Source organism: Podarcis liolepis, assembly GCF_965112155.1.
Source record: "Podarcis liolepis genome assembly, chromosome: 15".
NCBI lineage: Eukaryota > Metazoa > Chordata > Lepidosauria > Squamata > Lacertidae > Podarcis > Podarcis liolepis.
In genome coordinates this window covers 15212669-15233997 of record NC_139566.1, presented here as the reverse complement: position 1 = coordinate 15233997, position 21329 = coordinate 15212669, and the positions used below count along the sequence as shown (strand labels likewise).

Sequence of the window (21329 nt, the reverse complement as noted above, 5' to 3'; positions counted from 1 at the left end):
CTGGAGGCTACGGCATCCACAGACCCACCCACACCCCAGACCCTTTGAACAGTAAGGTCTAGGATAGAGAGCTCACCCTGTCCCAGCCCACAGCCCTCCAGGTTCAGCCCTCTCCCCAACACGGGGACCCATCAGCTCTCAGACAGTTCAGGCAGGTGGCATGAGCCATGAGTTTCAGAGATGTCCTGCCGTTTCCAAATACTGTATGACTGCGGCAGCACGGCACTGATTTATTGATCAGATGGAGAGCTGCTGCCCCCTGCTGGTGGGTTTATAGGACTTCAACGTGACAACCTGGGTTGGTTCCCGTAACAGCATGGTTTTGCAGGGATGGGAGGTTCCCCACAAATGTAGTATAAACAAGGAAATAAAGAAAATGTAGTAAGTTTTTAATAACCGAAACAGATGGAACAGAGATGCGGAGGGAGAGGAGGGGATCGTTCCAGGAAGAGGGAAAGAAGGAGAGAAGAAGGAAAGAAACAGAGAGAGAGAGAGAGAGAGAGAGAGAGAGAGAGAGAGAGAGAAATCCTTCCACACTTCTAGCCAGACCTGGAATAGTGCAAAGCCAAGTAATCTGACTGAAAGGCCAGCAAAAATCCAGATTGCAAGGCAAAGTTTCTTACAAACTCTTGCAGTGGATCCAGACTTGAAACCTGACCAGGCAGCAGTAGAAAGAAAACACAAGCAAATGCTATTAAAAGCTTGCTGGGCCAGAAAGCTCCTGGACCTGGACAGGAGTTCACCGCCCCAGGCTGTTTGGGGTGGGGCAGCAGCTACTGCGGCTTCAGAGCATAGAAGACCCCCCAGCGCTGGTCCCCATCTGCACAGCGCTGCAGCTTCTCCCTCCATCCAGAGGCCAAGGACTCAAACTCGCTCTCTGAGAATTCCTAGGCAGAGAAGAAAGAGAAGAGTCACTCACAATCCCTGGTGGGGTGAAATTTATTGTTTTGTTCTCTGTCTAGGGAGGGGACAGATCTGTCAATTGAGGTTTCTTCCAGTTTCTCATTTTTCCAAGCCTAAGTTCAGTTGTTTCCATTTGCACATCAGTTTGGGGACTTATTTTTAAAGTCCTCGTGAAAATCCATCAGCATTTCAGTACAAATTTCTCCCAACATACACATTTTCTTAAGTATTTTTGCCTTTTGCATTTTTGCAAAGCGTCTTTCCCCATATATTTATATTTCCCCTCAAAATGCATTTTTTATGCTTCCTTTCACCAAGGTGTGCATTTTTATGCACACCTTACCTTCATCTTTGCATTTTTGTACATGTTGCTTGGTTAGAAACTGCTTTGCAAAATCCAGAGAAGTGCAAATTTCCAAGAATAGCTCTGTTTCAGTTCACATATTGTTCTAGTTAGTGCAAATTAGGTAGGTTCGTCTTTAAATTCAAACTGAATCATGTTGTGTCCCCCCCCACCCCTATCACCGTATGGTTTGTTTTTATTTACGCTGCTCAGAAATGCTATGATTATGCACAATATAAATGCTGTAAATAAACAGAGAACAAGAAGGAATTGTCAATGTCCTCATGGTGCAGTAGAAATATTTATACTGCCCGCTCTCCGCTCCCTTGGAAGTTTTGCCTAATGTTTGTCTGAAATCTGCTTGCCTGGAGCTCCCGCCTGCTGCTCGATTTGGGGGGGGGGCGGGAAGGATTATTACAATTAATTACACCTATTTGTTGCTCATAAAAGGTCTCGAAGCAACTTACAACTGTAAAAAAAAAGAGAGACAAGTTCTAAAGCTTAAAACATCATATTCTAAAAGTGCTTCTCCTGCATTTTGATAAAAAGGACAAATCCTGCCTCGCCTCTGCCAAAGATGACCACCACAGCATTATTTACTTTGAGTGGCCATAATGCCACATGATAAAAAGGACAGATTGTACCCCAGCCTAGGTCACTGGTTCTACTTCGGCCCTTTTCAACTGCTTGCCCAGTCCCCCGAAATGTCCTTGCTCTCTCTCAGTATTTGTTTTCGTGGTGCTGTCATTGGTCAGGGCCAGCCCACCCATGAGGCAGACTGAAGCAGCTGCCTCGGGCGGTGGAATCCCAGGGCAGTTCTCTGCTCCTGCCACCAGAAAAGTGAGAAGCGGCAGAGGCAGCTTCCGGCGACATCTTACCACTGCTTCTGCTCGCTTTTTCCCAGCCACCGGAGAAGCGACTCCGGCTTCCAGGTTTCGGCGAGATCTCCCCGGAAGCTGGAAGCCAAAGCCGTGTGACCCTGGTAAGCGAGGCTTTGGCAGAGGGGTGACGAAACAGGACAGGCTGCTCCTGCCTGTGGTCCAAGTCTGTCAGTTTTCAACAGGTAGGGGTGTGTGTGTGTGTGTGTGTGTGTGTGTGTGTGTGCAGCCACACAGGGAGAGAGAGAAGCTCAGCTCTAGGCTGCTTCATCTCCAATCTGCCAACCCACCTGGACAAATTGCTGCCGACTTCTTTCCAGCTCTTGCAGCTCTTGAGTCAAGGCTGACAGCATCCGCTCTGTATAGTCCAACGCCTGGACCTGCCTGAATCCAGCCTCCTGCAGCACCTGGAAGGTGTTGGCAATGAGGATGAGAGGTGAGGGACCTTTCTGAATTCAGCTCTGCCAGAATCAATGGCTCCCACCCCTACCACACCCGGCCTTTCGGGAGCCTGCAGTGGTTTTCAACCAGTGTGCTGTGGCACCCTAGGGCATAGATGTCAACTTTCCCCTTTTTTTAAAGGGAAATTCCCTTATTCTGAATAGGATTCCTCACAAGAGAAGGGAAAAGTTGACAGCTATGCCTTAGGGTGCCTTGAATGGTGCTCAGGGGTGCCTTGGGCAACACTGGCCTCTGTCCCTCCTTCTTTCCCTCCCTCCCTCTGATGCCCTCTCAAGTCTCTGCCTCCCAAAGGCTGCACAGCTGTTTGTTGCAGCAGCCCTGGCTACAAGCTCCCCAGGCGAATGGTGCCTCTGGCGCTGGCCAAGGGGTGCTGGTTGCCAGGAGCTGAGGTGGCCTCGGAGTAAGCAAGCAAGCAAGCAAGCCCTCCAGCCCTTGCTGTTGGGAATGGACAGACAAGTCCCAGGCCCTTGTGGGGCAGTGTGAGGAGACACCTCTCTTTGGGGCGGGGGTGGGGAGCAGCTCAGAGACCAGGAGTGGCAGCAGCGGCTGGCCAAAGGACTCCCAAGGAGAGGGGAGAGGAAATGAGGCTGAGGGAACCCTAAACACAAGGGAGGGTGTTCGGAAAAGGGTGAGAGGCTGTGGGCTCTGCAGGCAAGGGGTGACATAACTGGTCTCCTGAGCCCCACAGGGGTGCCACAGAAAGAATGCAGTGGGTCAAGGGAGCCTTGGACTCAAAAAGGTTGAAAACCCCTGCCCTAGATTGAAAGCAGCACGTTAAGGATGATCAGGAACGATTCTGGATTGAGAAAAGCTATGTTTTGGGGCTACAAATAGGGTATGCAGCCTTAATCTAAATAAAACACCTGCTATGGCCTTCTTACTTGCCTGCCTTCTTTCACAAACACACACACACCCCCATACCTGGCCATATTCCCAGGGCGTGAGAAGGCTGTAGCCCCTCCGTCTGACGTACTCCGTGAAAGCTTTCGACCAGGGGCGAGGCCCACAGCAATAATCAGAGATGAGAAGCTGCCCGCCTGGCTTCAGCCACGACTAGAGAGGAGAGAGAGAGATGGCTGGGTAAGATCTGAGGGCAGAGGGCGCTGGTGGGACAGAATCCAGAATACCATTATTATAATTATAATATTATTTATTTATTTATTTATTCTTATTCTTCACTCTTTATCCATAGATCTCAGGGAGCTTCACAGCATGGTGTTATAGATTTGCAGGGAAGGGGGGAACTCTTTAAACCCTAGAAGTTGCTAAATGGTAGGATTTTGATTGCTTGGAGTACTGAAAGGAAGATTGAGTTTGGATTTGATATCCCGCTTTATCACTACCCGAAGGAGTCTCAAAGCAGCTAACATTCTCCTTTCCCTTCCTCCCCCACAACAAACACTCTGTGAGGTGAGTGGAGCTGAGAGACTTCAGAGAAGTGTGACTAGCCCAAGGTCACCCAGCAGCTGCATGTGGAGGAGCGGAAAAGCGAACCCGGTTCACCAGATTATGAGTCCACTGCTCTTAACCACTACACCACACTGGCTCTGTGGCCAGTGTGGTGGCCACTGGAAAAATATAGACTAAGCTTTCTTTCCAAGCTAAGGTCTCACCTGGGAGAGAGGCATTAGCACAACAAAAGGTGATGATGACGCATCTGAGGTGTGCCTGGAAAGCACAAGTCAAAGTGGTTTCCCCCGTGCCCTGATCCTTGCCTGGGAAAAACCCGCTCTTTAGTGCTAAATTGGAACAAACATGGATCTGGGGAAAATATGGATTGCTGTTTGCTCCAACTGAACACTAAAGAGCAGTTTTTCCTGGGGAAAGCAGCTGGACAAGCGTAAGTGTGAATAAGCCCTCTGTTTTGTTTACACCAAAGGTTGCTTCCTGTTTGTGTGTGTTTCCTCACAGAACTCAGCAGGAAGGAAGATAGGGGCAAAACCAGAATGTGACTGGCTCTATCGCCACCTAATGGCAGCCTCCCTGCCTTCTGCCCTGCCTGGGGTTGCCATATTTCAAAAAGGAAAATTCCTAACACCTGCAAAGTTGGTGAGCTTTTTTTTTTTAAGGAAGAACCCAAAATTGTTGAGCTTTGGGAGCTGTTTCTGCTGCTTTTTCCATCGTGTTGCCATACATCCGGGTTTCCCCCCTCACACCTGAAAACCAGGACAGGTCAGGGTTTCTCCTGACACATGGCAAGCCTGGCCCTACCAAACTCATTGGGCACGAACCGCTTGTTAAGGGCATTGATAAAATAAAGTACTGCTGTTTCCCATGTACTCTGAGCGCTGCTTCATTTTAGGGCACTGGGGGAAAACACAGTTTTTGGATTCCGCCAGAGGGCTGCCCCCAATTATGCGAGGCTGAATTGGTTGTATTGCTTGTATTTTTCTGCACGTTAAGAGGCAGGAGACTCACCAAGAACTTTGCAAAGAGAGCACTCTTGCCTGGCACATGCAGGAGAGTGTCCCGGCTGTAGATGACATCAAAGGTGTTCTCTGGGAACGTCCTTCGCGTGGCATTGCCAATTTCAAACTGCACCTAGAAGCAGAGCCGGCACAAGAATGTTTCGGAGTGAAATCCAAACAGCAGCCTCTCCTACTAAGTAGCATTGCAGCTGATCCACCTAGGACAGGCATGTCTAAATTCAATCCTAAAAAAAGCCCAGCAACTCTGGTCAGCTCTCACGCATGTTCACTTCATCGAATCTGGCCCTCTTTGAAAAAAGTTTGGACACCCCTGACCTAGGAAGTGTTTTCACCCAAGCTCCCATGAAATGAACAGGAGATCTGCCCTTTTAGATGGCTGACTTAGAGAGCTACACAACATACATTTTTAGCTCTCCCCCCCCCGAATCCTGGGAATTGCTGTTTAGACCTCACAGAGCTACAATTCCCAGCACCCTTAACCAACTATAGTTCATAGAATATTATTTTTTTGCGGAGGGTGTGTGTGATGTACCGTATTTTTCGCTCTATAACACGCACCCGACCATAACACACACATAGTTTTTAGAGGAGGAAAACAAGAAAAAAATATTCTAAACGAAACAGTGGATGTATGATTTTTGTGGTTCATGCTGTGGCCACAGACATGTGATCTGACGGTGAGTTTGGGGTAGCCCAATGCAAAAATCCTGAGGATCCATGTGGATCCATGCTTTGTAACCATGTTTTTGCACCACTGTGGCCCCAGGCAACAGTGGATGTGTGATTTTTTTGGTGCAAGCTGTAGCCATGGACATGCTATGTGATCTGATGGTGAATTTGGGGTGACCCAGTGCAAAAATCCTGAGGATCCATGTGGATCCGTGCATTGTAACCAGGCTCTCTGTACCTCTATTCTCCCCCCTAAGCAGCTCTTCTCCCACTTTGCTGTTTCAAAGCGAGCAAAGAGAGCCACGGAGGAGGGAAGGAAGGGGAACCATGGATCCTCTGCTCACGACTGCAGCAGATCCCCCCGCCATCCGTAGGCATTCCCTCCATAACACACACAGACATTTCCCCTTACTTTCTAGGAGGAAAAAAGTGAGTGTTATGGAGCAAAAAATATGGTACTTTTAAATGTATGGTGTGTACACCGCCTTCACTTGCTTAGCTGCTTCCAGATGACCTGTTTATCCTGATATCTTTGCAGGGAGATTCAACAATATTGGCTATTGAATGAGCATTCATTTCTGTTCTGCTTTCGGGGAGGTTAAGTGATGTTTCTTCGAAACTAGAATTATCCCACACTTTACAGTGCTTTTTCCTGTAACTTTCCTTAATGCAAAAAGTCCAGTTTGGGGAAGGGGAAGCAGTTAGGGATGAAGGAATCTGTTAATTTCAGTTTGTCTCAGTTTCTCATTCTTCCAATTTTAAATTCAGTTCTCCGAATTTCCATAGCAATTTGTGATTTTTAAAAAACAATTTAAAGTCTTGATGAATTCCATATCAATTTATGGATTTAAATATATATATATATATATACAGTATATATATTGATGAATTACGTAGCAATTTGAGATTTTTTAAAAACATTAAAAAATCTTGATGAAAATTCATCAGTATTTTAGTGCAAATTTCTTCCTAATACACACATTTTTGCATTCAGTTTTGTACATATTTTTGCACGTAATTAATATAAAATATATTTGTTGCTTGCATGAATATGCGCATTCTATGCACACTTGCTACTGATGCGTGCATGCTTGTACACAGTTTTTGGTTGGAGAACTGCAACTCAAAACTCAGAGAAGTGAGCATTTGTGAAGGACAGCTGTATTCTGGTTTGTGTATCGATTCGAAAAGTGCAAGTTGGGTAGTTTCTCGTTTAAATGCAAACAAAAACGAATCTCTCCCCATCTCTTTGTTGCCCCAAAGCACCAAATCAGCTTTAACTGCTTAGCATGAATTTGCTGACATGAGATTGAGCCAGTTTGCTACAGTCTAGATGCCCCTTTAATTCCCTTTAATTAATTCGGAAGGGCTGTAGCTCAGTGGTGGAACATCAGCAATGCGTGCAGAAGGTCCCAGGTTCAATCCTAGCATCTCCAGGTAGGGCTGGGAATGTCTACCCTACCTGAAACCCCAGAGAGCCCCCTATCGGTCAGGTGGACCTGAAACAGGTGTAACTAGTATAATAGGGCATCTTCCTTTGGTTCCCCCTCCCTTTCCCCTCATCATTACCAAGGATCCCGTCTCCTTTTGCGCTCGCTCCAAAGCCAACTCCACCATGTTGTGGGAAAGATCCATGCCCAGGACTTCCACGCCAAACTCCTTGGGAGGAAAGGAAAGAGTCAGGCCACCTCAAGGCTAGATGATAACTCAAAGATGGGACCATAATCATAGGCTGTCCGTGAACTCATTTTCTTTTAGGTTTACTTAAAATGTGGTGGTCTGGAGGTTTAATGCTTTGAGATTTATAATGTACTTCCAATGGGAGATCGTTTAATCCTGTTTTGTATGGTTTCCTTCCTTCCTTCCTTCCTTCCTTCCTTCCTTCCTTCCTTCCTTCCTTCCTTCCTTCCTTCCTTCCTTTTTCCTTTCTGCTCTCCTCTTTTGCTATATCCTTGCTGTCATATTTTTATGTTGTCACTGCTGAAAAGACCATTAAAAAATCCCTCCCCGTAAAAAAAATATGGGGCCATCATGGAAGAAAACAGGAGCTTCCAGCACTCAGTGGCATAGCGTGAGTTGCCAGTGCCCAGGGCTGCCCAGAGGAGGTGGTGGGAGAGAGGGAAACAGATGGAGAATGAATGCGCATTCAGCTGTCTAACAGTATCCGCGCCACCCAGGAGATCACAGCCACAGAGATAAGAAGAGTCGCTCCATTGTCTGGAGAGGTCACTCCCTAGTTCTCACTGCGAGAAGTGAGGTTACAGGGAACCAGGCAGAAGGCCTTCTTGGTAGTGGCGCCCGCCCTGTGGAACGCCCTCCCATCAGATGTCAAGGAAATAAACAACTATCTGACTTTTAGAAGACATCTGAAGGCAGCCCTCTTTAGAGAAGTTTTTAATGTTTGAAGTTTTATTCTGTTTTTAGTCCTCTGTTGGGAGCCACCCAAAGTGGCTGGGGAAACCCAGCCAGATGGGCGGGGTATAAATAATAAAATTATTATTATTATTATTATTATTATTATTATTATTATTATTATTATTAGTTCGCATGGAGAAGCTGTTTTCAACAGAGCCCAGCGATGGAAGCGCTTAGCTGCATTGAGGGAGAACCAGGTGTTGAAATTTTGCGCCCCTAACAATTGTGTGCCCGGGCCAACCACCCCACGCTACACCACTGCCAGCACTAGAGTCTTAAGTCAGCCCTACTCATTGCAGTAATCTGATGTCTAGGTTAGATGACTGCAAGGTGTTAGACGTGGGGCTGCCTGTGAAGACGGTTCAGCTGGTGCAGAATTCAGTGGCCAGGTTGCTCACTGGGGCAAGGCGGTTTGAGCATATTACACCGATCTCGGCCCAACTGCACTAGCCAGCAGTCAGTTTCCAGGCCCAAGTCAAAGTGCTGGTTTTGACCTATAAAACCTTAAATAGACTTCATGGAAGATACAGCTATCAGTATCTACTAGCTGGGATGGCTGTGTTCCAGCCTCTGAATACCAGTTGCTGGAAATTGCAGCTGAAGAGAGTTGCAGCAGCACTTCTCCTGTTTGGGGGCTTCCTACAGACATCTGGGGGTCACCGTGAGAACAGGATGCTGGACTAAATGGACTTTGGGCCTGATCCAGCAGACAGGCTTTTCTTATGCTCACAGTCAACCCATGTTTTCTGGGATAAGGGACATGGATGGCATGCATGTCAAAAAGGCCATACAGTCTGATAGAAGATGGAATGGTGGCTGATGATGCAATACTGTGACGTCACAAGTTGCACTCTTGCATCGTTCCTTCTTGTCCGCTGCTCTGTAAACCTGGGGTGGGGAATCTGTGGCCCTCCAGAAGCTGTGGGGAAGCTAACGTCCATCAGCTCCAGCCAGCCCCTTCCCCCTTGTGTTGGATTTTAGTTGTGTAAGCTCCTTGGGAGTAGAGACCAGTCCTCTTGTACTCTGTGGAAGCACCATGCGACGCTGCCAGAGCCAACCGCCGTCACCATTCTTAAAGGTAAAGGGTAAAGGGACTCCTGACCATTAGGTCCAGTCGTGACCGACTCTGGGGTTGCGGCGCTCATCTCGCTTTATTGGCCGAGGGAGCCGGCGTACAGTTTCCGGGTCATGTGGCCAGCATGACTAAGCCGCTTCTGGTGAACCAGAGCAGCGCACGGAAACGCCGTTTACCTTCCCGCTGGAGCGGTACCTATTTATCTACTTTCACTTTGAGGTGCTTTTGAACTGCTAGGTTGGCAGCAGCAGGGACTGAGCAACGGGAGCTCACCCCGTTGTGGGGATTCGAACTGCTGACCTTCTGATGGGCAAGTCCTAGGCCCTGTGGTTTAACCCACAGCGCCACCCGCGTCCTGTCACCATTCTTATTCAAAGGTTTATTTGCGCTTGTACCTTAGCCATGTAGAAGTCGCTCCCGCCGAGTCCGCAGCCAACATCCAGCACTCGTTGGCCCTGTTTCAAATCCAGCATACGTACCAGCTCCTGTAGAGAGATGGGGAAGGGGTAGGCGGATCTCTGGCAGGAGGGCAAGGGCAGTAGCTGAGTGGGAAAGCGTTGGCCTTGTGTGCAGCAGGAGCTCCCAGGTTCAATCCCAAGTAGGGGTGGGATAGACCCCTGCCTCAAACCCTGGAGAGCCACTGCCAGCCAATGTAGACAGTGCTGAGCTGCATTGACCAATGGTCTGACTCAGTATAAGACAGATTCCTATATAAGCCAGTCCTTTATTCAAGACCATGTGGACTAGAAACTTACTTTATTTCGAAGGGAATGTTGAGCATATTTCGAAGGGAATGTTATTATAATTTCCTAATATAGCTCATTTGCTTAGAGCATGCTGCTGGTAAGGCCAAGGTTGCAGGTTCGATCCCCGTATGGGACAGCTGTGTATTCCTGTATTATAGGGCATTGCAGGGGGTTGGACTGGATGATCTTTAGGATACCTTCCAACTCTACAATTATGCGATTTCTATGAATAGAATTTCTCCCCAGCAACTGATGCCCTTGGCAAGTATCTCTGCAGACTTCCCCAACCTGGTGCCCTCAGAATGTTGCTAAGAGTCCAGCTCCCACCAGGCCCAGCCCACATGACCAGTGGTGAAGGATGATGGGAGTTGTAGTGCAAAACGTCCAGAAGGCACCAGTCTGAGGGAACCTGTTCTCCTATGTTAATAATTTCTGGCATCTTTAGCCTGTTTCCCCAAAGCCTGAGGTCTTGGACCGGCCTGCCACTTCCTTCCCCAGCTCCAGATACCTTGGTGGTCGTGAGGCCTCCGGTGCTGACGAACCCAGGCCCAAAGACCCACTCGTAGCGCCGGATGTTGCGGGTGGCATACTGCTCGCTGTCTAGAAACTTCTGGAAGGTGTCGTATCCCCAGGTGGCCTCGGGGTTTCGGGGGACTTTCTGGAGAAGCCAGCACACCTGGTTGCGGTTTTGCTTCCTCTGTGAAAAGGAGCGTAAGCCAGAAACGGGCATTCCCATCATCTCATTTTCGCTTTTTGAATTTTAAAACAAGTTTCTAGTCCCCAAGATCCTGGCAAACTGCGAGAGCCCCTGACCAAGCTGCCAGGGTAGAGCCCGCGGCCTAAGAAGTAAAGCGCTGGGAAGGATTAAATTCTGAGCAGCGGATGGAAAATTAAAAATAATAGTAACGAAAGTACTGTGGAATAAATAATAAGCATAAGGAAGAATAGAAGGGTGGGAACAACAACACCGTGAAAGAAGGGTGGGAGGTCAACTTATAAATTATGTATTAAATCTGATGTTAATTTATATTTTTAAAAATGAAACTAAATAAAAATTAAGTGGCAAAGAAGCCACACCCTTCGATTTGGGGGCCCTGCCCTATCGTTGGGCAAGCAGGGTATTGCCCCCCAAACCATAGCCTGCCCTCAGCCAGCCCCTACCTGTTTGCCTCCTTACTTCCATCCTGTCCAGGGACTGTCACTGCCTGTCAACTTCCTTCTCCTGAGTCTCAATGCTGCTGCTCTTGTAGAACTCAACAGGGCGGAGGCAGAACTAAAACCAACTGGCGTTGGTGCTGCCTCCACCAGCTATGGGTGTCCTCAGCTTCCCATCCCGCCAGTTCCAACGGGCACCAGATGCCATCGCTGCCCGATGACATCCTATGCAGAGGTGGCTGTGGTTGCATGGAAGGCCCTCGGCACGTGCTCCTGTGCTCCTCCGCATGTGGCGCAGCTTCAGAGCAGAAGGGCGGGAAGGGAAGAGGCGGTTACCTTGATGTAAGTTTGCACCGATCGGGACATGACTATCTCAAATCCATAGAGCTCGTCCCCGCACGTCTGATGGGCTGAAGTGAAGAGGTGATTGTATTCTGCAGGTGTTCGATAAAGAGTGGGGTTGAAGGCCCTTGGCTGGTCTCCTGCGGGGGAAAAGATGCTAATAGGATTGGGAGCTTGATTCTAGGCAACCAACCAGGGCCGGATTTAGGTTTGATGAGGCCCTAAGCTACTAAAAGTAATGGCGCCCTTTAATATGTCCAGCTGTCCTTTGTCAACAACAAATTGTTGCTGTTTTTTGTGTTGAACATATGCTATATGGTAATTTATAGGACCTAATAGGTATCTAAAGCCATTTGCACAATGAGCAAACCAGTGATATTTTAGGGACCAGGCTAGCAGGCGGGGCCCATTTCTTACATCATAGGAGCCTACACAAAACACTGTTGCTGTATGTAAGTTTTATTTTATTTGTTTTTGATCTTATATTTTGGAAATGTACATCCAGCGGGTTTTTTTGGGGGGGGGCCCAGAAGAGCAGGGGCCTAAGCTATAGCTTGTTGAGCTTATACGTAAATCCAGCACTGAATCTAACCTCTGCAATGGATTCAGAGTTCAGGGCTGGGCAAAGTGGTCGGGGAGAGGCCCTTGCTCAGTGATGGGGTGATGCACATAGAGACCTATAAGCTCAGCTAGCTAGCCAGGCTAGAGGCCTTGTGCCTTTCTTTGTGCTAGGAGCAGCTTTAGTCCCAAGGTTGTAAACAACATCCCTAAGTGTCTACATTTGACAAAATAGAGGCCTTTGTTTCCTTGCCTAATGAATAGGTAATGAAGGAAAGACCATACATGGTATAATTAGTTGTGTTGTGTTGTAACTTTAGATTGGAGGAAGTTTATGCATATATATTGCTTAATACCTAATACAGCTACCTATGTTAAGCAGGCCCCACCCATTTTGGCTTGCTCAGCTTTTGGAGAGAGCCTGTTTATGACCTCCAGGTTTGTTAAATGCATTCCTCCTTGATGCCTGTTTATTTAGCCTAAAACTTGTATGCATGCTCAAGTACAGTGGTACCTCGGGTTAAGTACTTAATTCGTTCCGGAGATCCGTACTTAACCTGAAACTGTTCTTAACCTGAAGCACCGCTTTAGCTAATGGGGCCTCCTGCTGCTGCCGTGCCACCGGAGCACGATTCCTGTTCTCATCCTGAAGCAAATTTCTTAACCTGAAGCACTATTTCTGGGTTAGCAGAGTCTGTAACCTGAAGTGTATGTAACCTGAAGCGTATGTAACCCGAGGTACCACTGTAGTTCTTTGTAGTTAAAAGGATTCCTCAGAGGAAATCTGATTGGTTCTTACAAACACTGTGTAAGAGTTCTTTTGTTAATAAAAACGGCCTGGACAAGGGAGTGGCTATTCACACTTCCTCCCAGAGTCTTGCTGGCAAAGCCTTGTGTCTATTTTATTACCGTATTTTTTGCTCTATAAGACTCACTTTTTCCCTCCTAAAAAGTAAGGGGAAATGTGTGTGCATCTTATGGAGCGAATGCAGGCTGCGCAGCTATCCCGGAAGCCAGAACAGCAAGAGGGATTGCTGCTTTCACTGTGCAGTGATCCCTCTTGCTGTTCTGGCTTCTGAGATTCAGAGTATTTTTTTTCTTGTTTTCCTCCTCCAAAAACTAGGTTCGTCTTGTGGTCTGGTGCGTCTTATAGAGCAAAAAATACGGTAATCAGGGTCCAGTCCTTTCCTTTGCCTTCAGAACGCAACAGGAGAGTGATCCCCCTGAGCCATTATTGCTAGCAATAAACACCCTTTGTTTTCTCACTGCCGAATGGAGATTTCCCTCAGCCTCAAAGGTTAATTTTGCTACTGGGGCATTTCTTAACTGCACCGCCCACTGAATGTCAACTCCACTTATGGACCTTCCAGGGTCTCTTGGGAACTGGTCTCCTTTGCTCTGCCCCCTCACCTATTGGAACTACTGACCAGACTGGTAGAAGCAGGATTCCCGGAAGAAAAGTTGCCCTCCTGGACGCAGCCAGAGAAGCATCTTCTGGGCCACGTCACTCACTTCGGTATCCGACAGGTACATGAAAAGCCAGTTGGAGAATATGAGGTCGAAGCTACGGGGGGAGGAGAAGAGAGAAAGGCTAAAGCTTTCTGGGAGGTGATATATAATGAATTGAAAAGGATGTTTAAAACAATGTTTGTATACAAACAACAACCCAGAAGCTTTTTTTAGGGACAGAACTACCTAAACTGTGTAGAAACTTATTCATGTATAGTAGCAAGAATATTACTCGCCTCAAAACAGAAAGAAGCAGAAGTCCCAGCAAAGGAAGAATGGATACAAAAAAACTTATGGAATATGCAGAAATGGCAAAAATTACCGGAACAATAAGAAATCAAGATAACAAACTTTTTTTATAAAAGAATGGAAATGGTTTGTTGGATATTTCAAGATTGTAAATTGTAAACAGATTGTAAACAGATAAGAACATTGTCAGGGTTATTGTAATAACCTGCAGTTTCATAAGAGTATATATTGAAAGTAGATGATTAAATGAGCAAATTAAGTTAATTTGGATATGTAGAATATATTAAAAATAAATTTAAGGGACCGCAGGAAGAGGGGGAAGGAAGTCAAGTTTTGAAATGTTAAAATGATTTTAGGTTGCCATGGGGATCGCTTGCACTAAATGACAATAGAAGCGTAGCAAGTATTAACATGTGGAGTTAACTGTATAAATTGTGCAAAAAGATGAGCAGGATTTGGAACTTGGTGCCTTTTTTCTCCAGTCTGAAGAAATATTTTCTTTTACCCCCACTCTGGTGTGATTATTGACTTGTCACCCCAGCATTGGACCATTGCATCTGAAGCTCAGGGTGTCTAGAGACCTTCAGGTGGGGGGTCCTTCACCCCATGGGCCTGATTAGACCCACCAGCTCTTTCCATTTGGCTCACAAGGCCCCCCAAAAGAGAGAGAAAAAGTATAATAAATCGCCACTGAAATCAACAATAAAATCTGTTTCTACCTCTGGCTTGGCAACTGCAGGCTGGTAACGTCGGCCTGTAGGAAATCCACGTTTGGCTGGTGTCCGTTCTCTTGTCGGTTGTGCGCCAGGAAGCTCTCCATGAAATCCACAGCTGTGACATGGTGTGCCAACTTCGCAAGAGCTGCTGTGAACCGGCTGACAGAAAAGCAGGGAGAGGGAGGTCTTAGGCCTCAAACCCAACAAGCACATTTCTCCTCTACTCTTCCCCTCGTCCCTGAAATGGGTAATAATAATAATAATAATAATAATAATAATAATAATAATTTAGTTATATCCCGCCCTTCCCAGCCGAAGCCGGGCTCAGAGGGCCTGTTTTTGCCTCATTTGAGACTGTTTTGAGAGCTAGTGTGCTGTAGTGGTTAAGAGCGGTGGACTCGTAATCTGGTGAACTGGGTTCGCTTCCCCGCTCCTCCACATGCAGCTGCTGGGTGACCTTGGGGTAGTCACACTTCTATGAAATCTCTCAGCCCCACACACCTCACAGAGTGTTTGTTGTGTGGGAGGAAGGGAAAGGAGATTGTTAGCCGCTTTGAGACTCCTTCGGGTAGTGATAAAGCGGGATATCAAATCCAAACTCTTCTTCTTCATTTCATTGGCAGTGCATTTTCCAAGGCATCTGGGGTTCCCCCAGGGGTGAGCGCAAGGAAAGGGGCTCTAGGATGTGCAAAGTTGCTGGATTTGACATAGCAGTTTCCAGCTGCTTCCAAGAGGTGGAGAACTTCAGGCCCAGAGGCCAGATGCGGCCCTACAGAGCTCTCTGTCTGCTGGGATTCTCCCCAAGGGCCCTGCCCACCACAGGGATGTGGCCCTTGGAGTGTTGCTTAGAAGGGAATGTGGCCCTCAAGCTAGAAGAAGCTTCCCCATCTTTGCATTAGAGTGAAGCAACTGTCACAGATGTTATTTAACAATGACTTAACAATGTTTGGTCTGTTCAATGCTAGAGGAGTGCTGTATGCAAGTGGACTTAATGGGATAAAAGGCTCTAGCAGCCTGTATTCCTAACGCTATTCTATTGCTTGCTTTTGTGAATTTAAACCCTGCTACCGGGGCCCCTCTCCTGCTGGAGAATGAATTAAGCCGCACGTTTTTAATCCAGGCACCCAGCCGGTTCTTTCATTATTTACCCTACACATGTGGATCACAGGGATTCTATTTTCCTCCCACAAGATGGGTGTGTTCTGCGGTCTGCCCTGTGCCCCCTAAGCTGTTTGCCACCCTTGGGTGTGTGGGAGGGCAATGTCCCCTCACTTGTACAGTGGTACCTCGGGTTACATACGCTTCAGGTTACAGACTCCACTAACCCAGAAATAGTACCTCGGGTTAAGAACTTTGCTTCAGGATGAGAACAGAAATCGTGCTCCGGCAGCGTGGCAGCAGCAGGAGGCCCCATTAGCTAAAGTGGTGCTTCAGGTTAAGAACAGTTTCAGGTTAAGAACAGACGTCCGGAACCAATTAATTACTTAACCCGAGGTACCACCGTACTTCAATAAGATTCTCTGGTTGGTTTCAGTGTAAATATGTAAATTGGGGGTGGACTATCCTTCTCCTGAAGCCACAAATGATCCTAGGCCAGCTCTGAATGCCTCTGAACATGTACAAAATGCTTTCCCCCCTCTTCCTAGTGAACAGCATAGCCAACAAGCACTGGGGGCAAAACCTTCAGGCAGGCAATCTGCTGTCAGCTACTTGTTTTTTTGGGAGGTGGGGTGAAATCAAAGTCTTGCCAAGACAGTTGGCCGCCTGAAGCAAAGGACTCTCCCTATCTGCTGGCTGAGGCAGCTTCCTCCCTCTGCCCGATGGTAGAGCTGGTTCTGCTGGAAATGAAACAACAGGATTTGCATAGCTGAAGGGGGGAGGGAGACTGCAGGACTCCTGGGTTCCCCTCTGGCCCTGGAAGGACAGTAGAAATCCTTGGGGCTTTATTGCATTATTACAGCTTTATCTGTAGAAAGGAAAATGAGGCATTGTGTGTGAAAGGGGGAGAGCGAGATGGCTTGGCCAGACTTTGGCCTTTGAGAAGTAGGGTCATCACCTGCTCCCTGCACTAAGACTCACCCTATGCCTGCTCCCAGTTCCAACACGTCCTGTCCTTTCAGGCAAGGCAAGAGGGCAATGATCTCTGGGGTGTCTTCCTGTGTGAGTTGCTGGGCCCCCGAATCCAGCATCATCTCCCGCACTGAGGAGTTTTGCGAATGTTCTTCCCAGAACTTCCGCATCCTCAGACGAGGCGAAGTTTCTGCTGCTGTGGGAGCAGGTAAGAAAGCAGTGGCTCATTTATTTCCCCCAATTTTATCTCCTCCCTTTTCTGTCCCACCCCCACCCCCAACAGTTCATTCTCCCAACAGCCCTGAGAGGAGGAGAGCAGGAGAGGAAGAGAATCAGCCAGTGAGCTTCATGGCGGAGTGAGGATTTGTACCTGGATCTCCTAAAGAGGATATTCTCTTGACTTAACAGAAAGAGAAAAATGGCAAGAATATATTATATTATCACAGAACCGTAGAATTGTAGAGTTGGAAGGGACGCCAAGGAATCTCAGCTAAGGTATCTGTGACGGATGGCCATTATATTATATATTTCATAAAATGTATACACTGCTTGCAAAAACAACAACTAAGAAAAGCATTACAAAAGATTATTAAATCCCTCCTTTCTTCCAAGCACCTCAAGGGGGGCATATAAATGGTTTAGCCCCTCCCCATTATATCCAGTGCTTTTTTTCTAAAAAAAATGTTTAGGGGTACTCTCATTTTGACTCAAGAAAACCTCATTTTATAGTTCAAATCGGGAAATAAATACAGTAAATGGACAAAAGGCCACCATCGGGGGTAGCAAAGGAACTGACTATTCACTGTGCTAGAGAAGATACTAAATTTTTTTTTTTTAGTTTCTTCTCCCATTAGACTCACAAAATGTTTAGGGGTATGCATACCCCTCTCACCCCCCCCCCAGAAAAAAGCACTGTTTATATCCCACATAAAAACCCTCCCCAACATGAGTGCCAATGAGGGTTCTCCCAGGTTTGGTAAACAGCATGGGAGCTAGGGAGTTCTGCCACTGCTCCAAGAACATAGCCAGGATTTATGTTGGGGTGGGGGTGGCTGGACACGTCCACCTGTCCTGTTCCAGAACCGAGCGACCTGCAACGCGATTGGTCAGTTCGCCAGTTGCCTCGCCAGAATGCGCCGCAACATCTTCCATGTGACCTCAGCAAGCATTTCAGTTTCAAACAGTCTGATCGTTCATAGTTTTAGTTAAGTGTTTTTATTTATTTACTTGATTTTATTTTGGGGGTGGGGTGGGGGAGCAATGGCAAGCTTATGAGTTAGCAAGGGAGAAAGTGTGTGTGTGCAACATTTGAGGAGGCAGGAGACCTTTGGGTGGTAGATGGTGGTGATGCTGCAGGAGAAAGTTCACAGGAAAGGATGCACCAGCGATGTGCCCGCGTGTCGTGCAATGGCTAAGAACCCAAGGCAAGAACAAGGAGTCTGTGCTGTATTTGGGAAGAAGACAAAAGAAAACAGTGCTGAGATTGAAAGAGGAGCGTCCCTTTGATGCCAGAGGCCAGAGGACTTTGGCAGCAGACGGCTGGACAGAGGAGAGAGGATTGAGGTGAGAGGTTGAAACAGCAAAGAGGAGAAAATAGTTCAAACAAGAGACAACCAAGTGTCTGCCAAGGGGACTTCAGACGACCCTCCTGAGACCTCAGTTTCTTTTGTGAAGTATTTGGGGTGTGGGTGACAGTGCGTCCTGTTGCCATATTCCAGGCTTCTCTCTGCCTTCTGTGTCTTTGGGAAGCCAGGAAAGAAACCCCACTAATTTCCATCCACCCTAAAAATAGTATTTGCTCCTGGACTCTTATTTCCATTGCTTGGCTTAGGAACTGTTCCCTTCCCATCATTGTCATTTCTCCCACCCACCCCCCAACTCCCAAAATCTGCCCACCCACAGCAGCCCCACTCACGTCCTGCCATGGGGTCAGCTTGCTCCTTCTGAATGTTCCCTGGGCCCAGCGTTCTGATTAATCATTAATTGACAATTGCCCTGATAATGGGGCGGGCAGGCAATCGACAGTATCACCAGTTCAATCCACCTGACCCTGCCTATCATCCAGGAAAAAAATGGGAAAGAATCCCTGTGGAATTTCCCCCACTCCAAATTAATTGCCGCATTTAACCTGCCTTAGAAAGAGCAGTTGGAGAACCAGGCCATGAGCGCATCTAGCTTAGTACTGCCAACACAGACCTGCAGCAGCTCCCCTGGATTTCAGGCAGGCCTGTTTTCAGGCTGAACCTGAGACCTTTTATGCCCCACAGGAAGATGCTCTACCACTGACCTTAAGGTCCACAAATAACAACACTTTGGTGGTCCTGAGCCTCAAGGAGGTTAGATTATAATAATAATATAATAATAATAATTTATTATTTATACCCCGCCCATCTGGCTGGGCCTCCCCAGCCACTCTAGGCGGCTTCCATAAAAACCAAAAATACAATAAAATATCACACGTTAAAAACTTCCCTGAACAGGGCTGCCTTAAGATGTCTCCTGGATGTCAGGTAGTTGTTTATCGCTTTGACATCTGCTGGAAGGGCGTTCCACAGGGCGGGCGCCACTACCGAGAAGGACCTCTGCCTGGTTCCCTGTAGCTTTGCTTCTCGCAATGAGGGAACCGCCAGAAGGCCCTCGGCGCTGGACCTCAGCGTCCGGGCAGAATGATGGGGGTGGAGACGCTCCTTCAGGTATACTGGACCGAGGCCGTTTAGGGCTTTAAAGGTCAGCACCAACACTTTGAATTGTGCTCGGAAACGTACTGGGAGCCAATGCAGGTCTTTCAAGACCGGTGTTATATGGTCTCGGCGGCTGCTCCCAGTCACCAGTCTAGCTGCCGCATTCTGGATTAGTTGTAGTTTCCGAGTCACCTTCAAAGGTAGCCCCACGTAGAGTGCATTGCAGTAGTCCAAGCGGGAGATAACCAGAGCATGCACCACTCTGGCGAGACAGTCCGCAGGCAGATAGGGTCTCAGCCTACGTACCAGATGGAGCTGGTAAACAGCTGCCCTGGACACAGATTTGACCTGTGCCTCCATGGACAGCTGTGAGTCCAAAATGACTCCCAGGCTGCGCACCAGGTCCTTCAGGGGCACAGTTACCCCATTCAGGACCAGGGAATCCTCCACACCTGCCCGCCTCCTGTCCCCCAAAAACAGTACTTCTGTCTTGTCAGGATTCAACCTCAATCTGTTAGCCGCCATCCGTCCTCCAACCGCCTCCAGACACTCACACAGGACCTTCACCGCCTTCACTGGTTCTGATTTAAAAGAGAGGTAGAGCTGGGTATCATCCGCATACTGATGAACACCCAGCCCAAACCTCCTGATGATCTCTCCCAGCGGCCGCATGTAAATGTTGAAAAGCATGGGGGAGAGGACAGAACCCTGGGGCACCCCACAAGAGAGAGCCCAGGGGTCTGAACACTCATCCCCCACCACCACTTTCTGAACACGGCCCAGGAGGAAGGAGCGGAACCACTGTATAACAGTGCCCCCAGCTCCCAGCCCCTCAAGACGGTCCAGAAGGATGCTATGGTCGATGGTATCAAACGCCGCTGAGAGATCCAGCAGAACTAGGAAACAGCTCTCACCTTTGTCCCTAGCCCGCCGGAGATCATCAACCAGTGCGACCAAGGCAGTTTCAGTCCCATGATGAGGCCTGAATCCCGACTGGAAGGGATCCAAATGGTCCGCTTCTTCCAGGCGTGCCTGGAGATTGGTTTCAACTAGGGCCAGGGCCTTTTCAGCACTGGCCCCGACGTGGTGGAATGCTCTGTCACAAGAGACTAGGGCCCTGTGGGACTTGACATCTTTCTGCAGGGCCTGCAAGACAGAGCTGTTCCACCTGGCCTTTGGTTTGGACTCGGTCTGACCCTTATGTTTCCCTCCCCTTGTGGTCTTGATTTATCAGCTATTTTAAAATGAGGCTGCATTTTAAATTGCATTTTAAACTGTATTTTAAATTGGGTTTTTTTCTCCCTCTCTTTTCCCCCTATTATGTTTTTACTGAGATTTTATTTTATTGGTGTTAGCCGCCCTGAGCCCGGCTCTGGCCTGGGAGGGCGGGATATAAATAAAAATGTATTATTATTTATTATTATTAGCTTTGAGAAATTCCTCCATTGCAGGGGGTTGAACTAGATGATCCTCGTGGTCCCTTCCAATTCTTCTATATTTCTGGGAGGGATACACCAGAGACCAGATTCAAATTCCCACTGGGTTAGGTAGGATTAGCTGTACTGTACTCTCTCTGTCTCCTAGCCTAGTGAACCTAACTCATGGGATTGTTGTGAGGACAAAGGGCGTAAGGCAATGTCTTGGATCCTAGTTGGGCTTCTGCTTGCAGAAGGTGATCACCCCCAACTCCCCCTGCAGCCTCTGGAGTTTGTACTCCCCAGAAATCCCTGCTGGATTGGGGAACTCTTTCCACCAAAGGCGGCATGGGAGGCAGGTCAAGTGGCTGCAGCAGAAATTGGCAAAAATCACCTCCCTCGGCCTTTTGCTAGCAGGATCCCCGCACTGTGTCTCAGTACCACCAATGGATTAAAAGAGGGCCTACTTAGGATCCAAGATTACATTCCTTCGCCACCCTGGGCGCTTCTCCTAAGAATTTTTCCTTTTGTGTTGTGCCTTTTAGATTGTAAGCTTGTGGGCAGGGGCTGTCTTGTTTTAGCTGAATGTTATGTAAGCTGTTTTGGAAGCAGAGGGGGGGGGGGAACAAATGCTATTAATTATAATGCACATACACTGCTCTGAGCAAGGTGGGAAGGCAAGGGGGAGTTTAAAATGCAATTAAGGCAAACATC

The 21329-nt window shown here is 47.8% G+C and overlaps 1 protein-coding gene and 1 long non-coding RNA gene across 4 annotated transcripts; one reads left to right on the top strand and one right to left on the bottom strand.

Moving 5' to 3' along the window:
* Nucleotides 1-368: 368 nt before the first annotated feature.
* On the bottom strand, nucleotides 369-18857 carry LOC310694650 (uncharacterized protein). 2 transcript variants are annotated; one of them, XM_083477961.1, is made up of 12 exons: nucleotides 18435-18857; nucleotides 16529-16715; nucleotides 14453-14608; nucleotides 13403-13539; nucleotides 11412-11557; nucleotides 10429-10617; nucleotides 9570-9659; nucleotides 7254-7343; nucleotides 5005-5127; nucleotides 3508-3639; nucleotides 2415-2531; nucleotides 369-887 (listed from the first exon to the last, which is right to left on the bottom strand). In XM_083477961.1, the coding sequence occupies exons 1-12, from the start codon at nucleotides 18442-18444 to the stop codon at nucleotides 774-776; spliced, it is 1491 nt and encodes a 496-aa protein (XP_083334087.1). In that variant the 5' UTR covers nucleotides 18445-18857; the 3' UTR covers nucleotides 369-773. The 2 variants fall into 2 exon arrangements, with proteins under 2 accessions (XP_083334087.1, XP_083334088.1); XM_083477962.1 differs by lacking the exon at nucleotides 18435-18857 and adding an exon at nucleotides 17845-17957.
* LOC310694687 lies at nucleotides 8683-16967 on the top strand. 2 transcript variants are annotated; one of them, XR_014519785.1, is made up of 4 exons: nucleotides 8683-9177; nucleotides 11181-11417; nucleotides 13346-13502; nucleotides 16803-16967. It is a non-coding gene; the product is annotated as an uncharacterized lncRNA (long non-coding RNA). The 2 variants fall into 2 exon arrangements; XR_014519784.1 differs by lacking the exon at nucleotides 13346-13502.
* Nucleotides 18858-21329: the final 2472 nt, after the last annotated feature.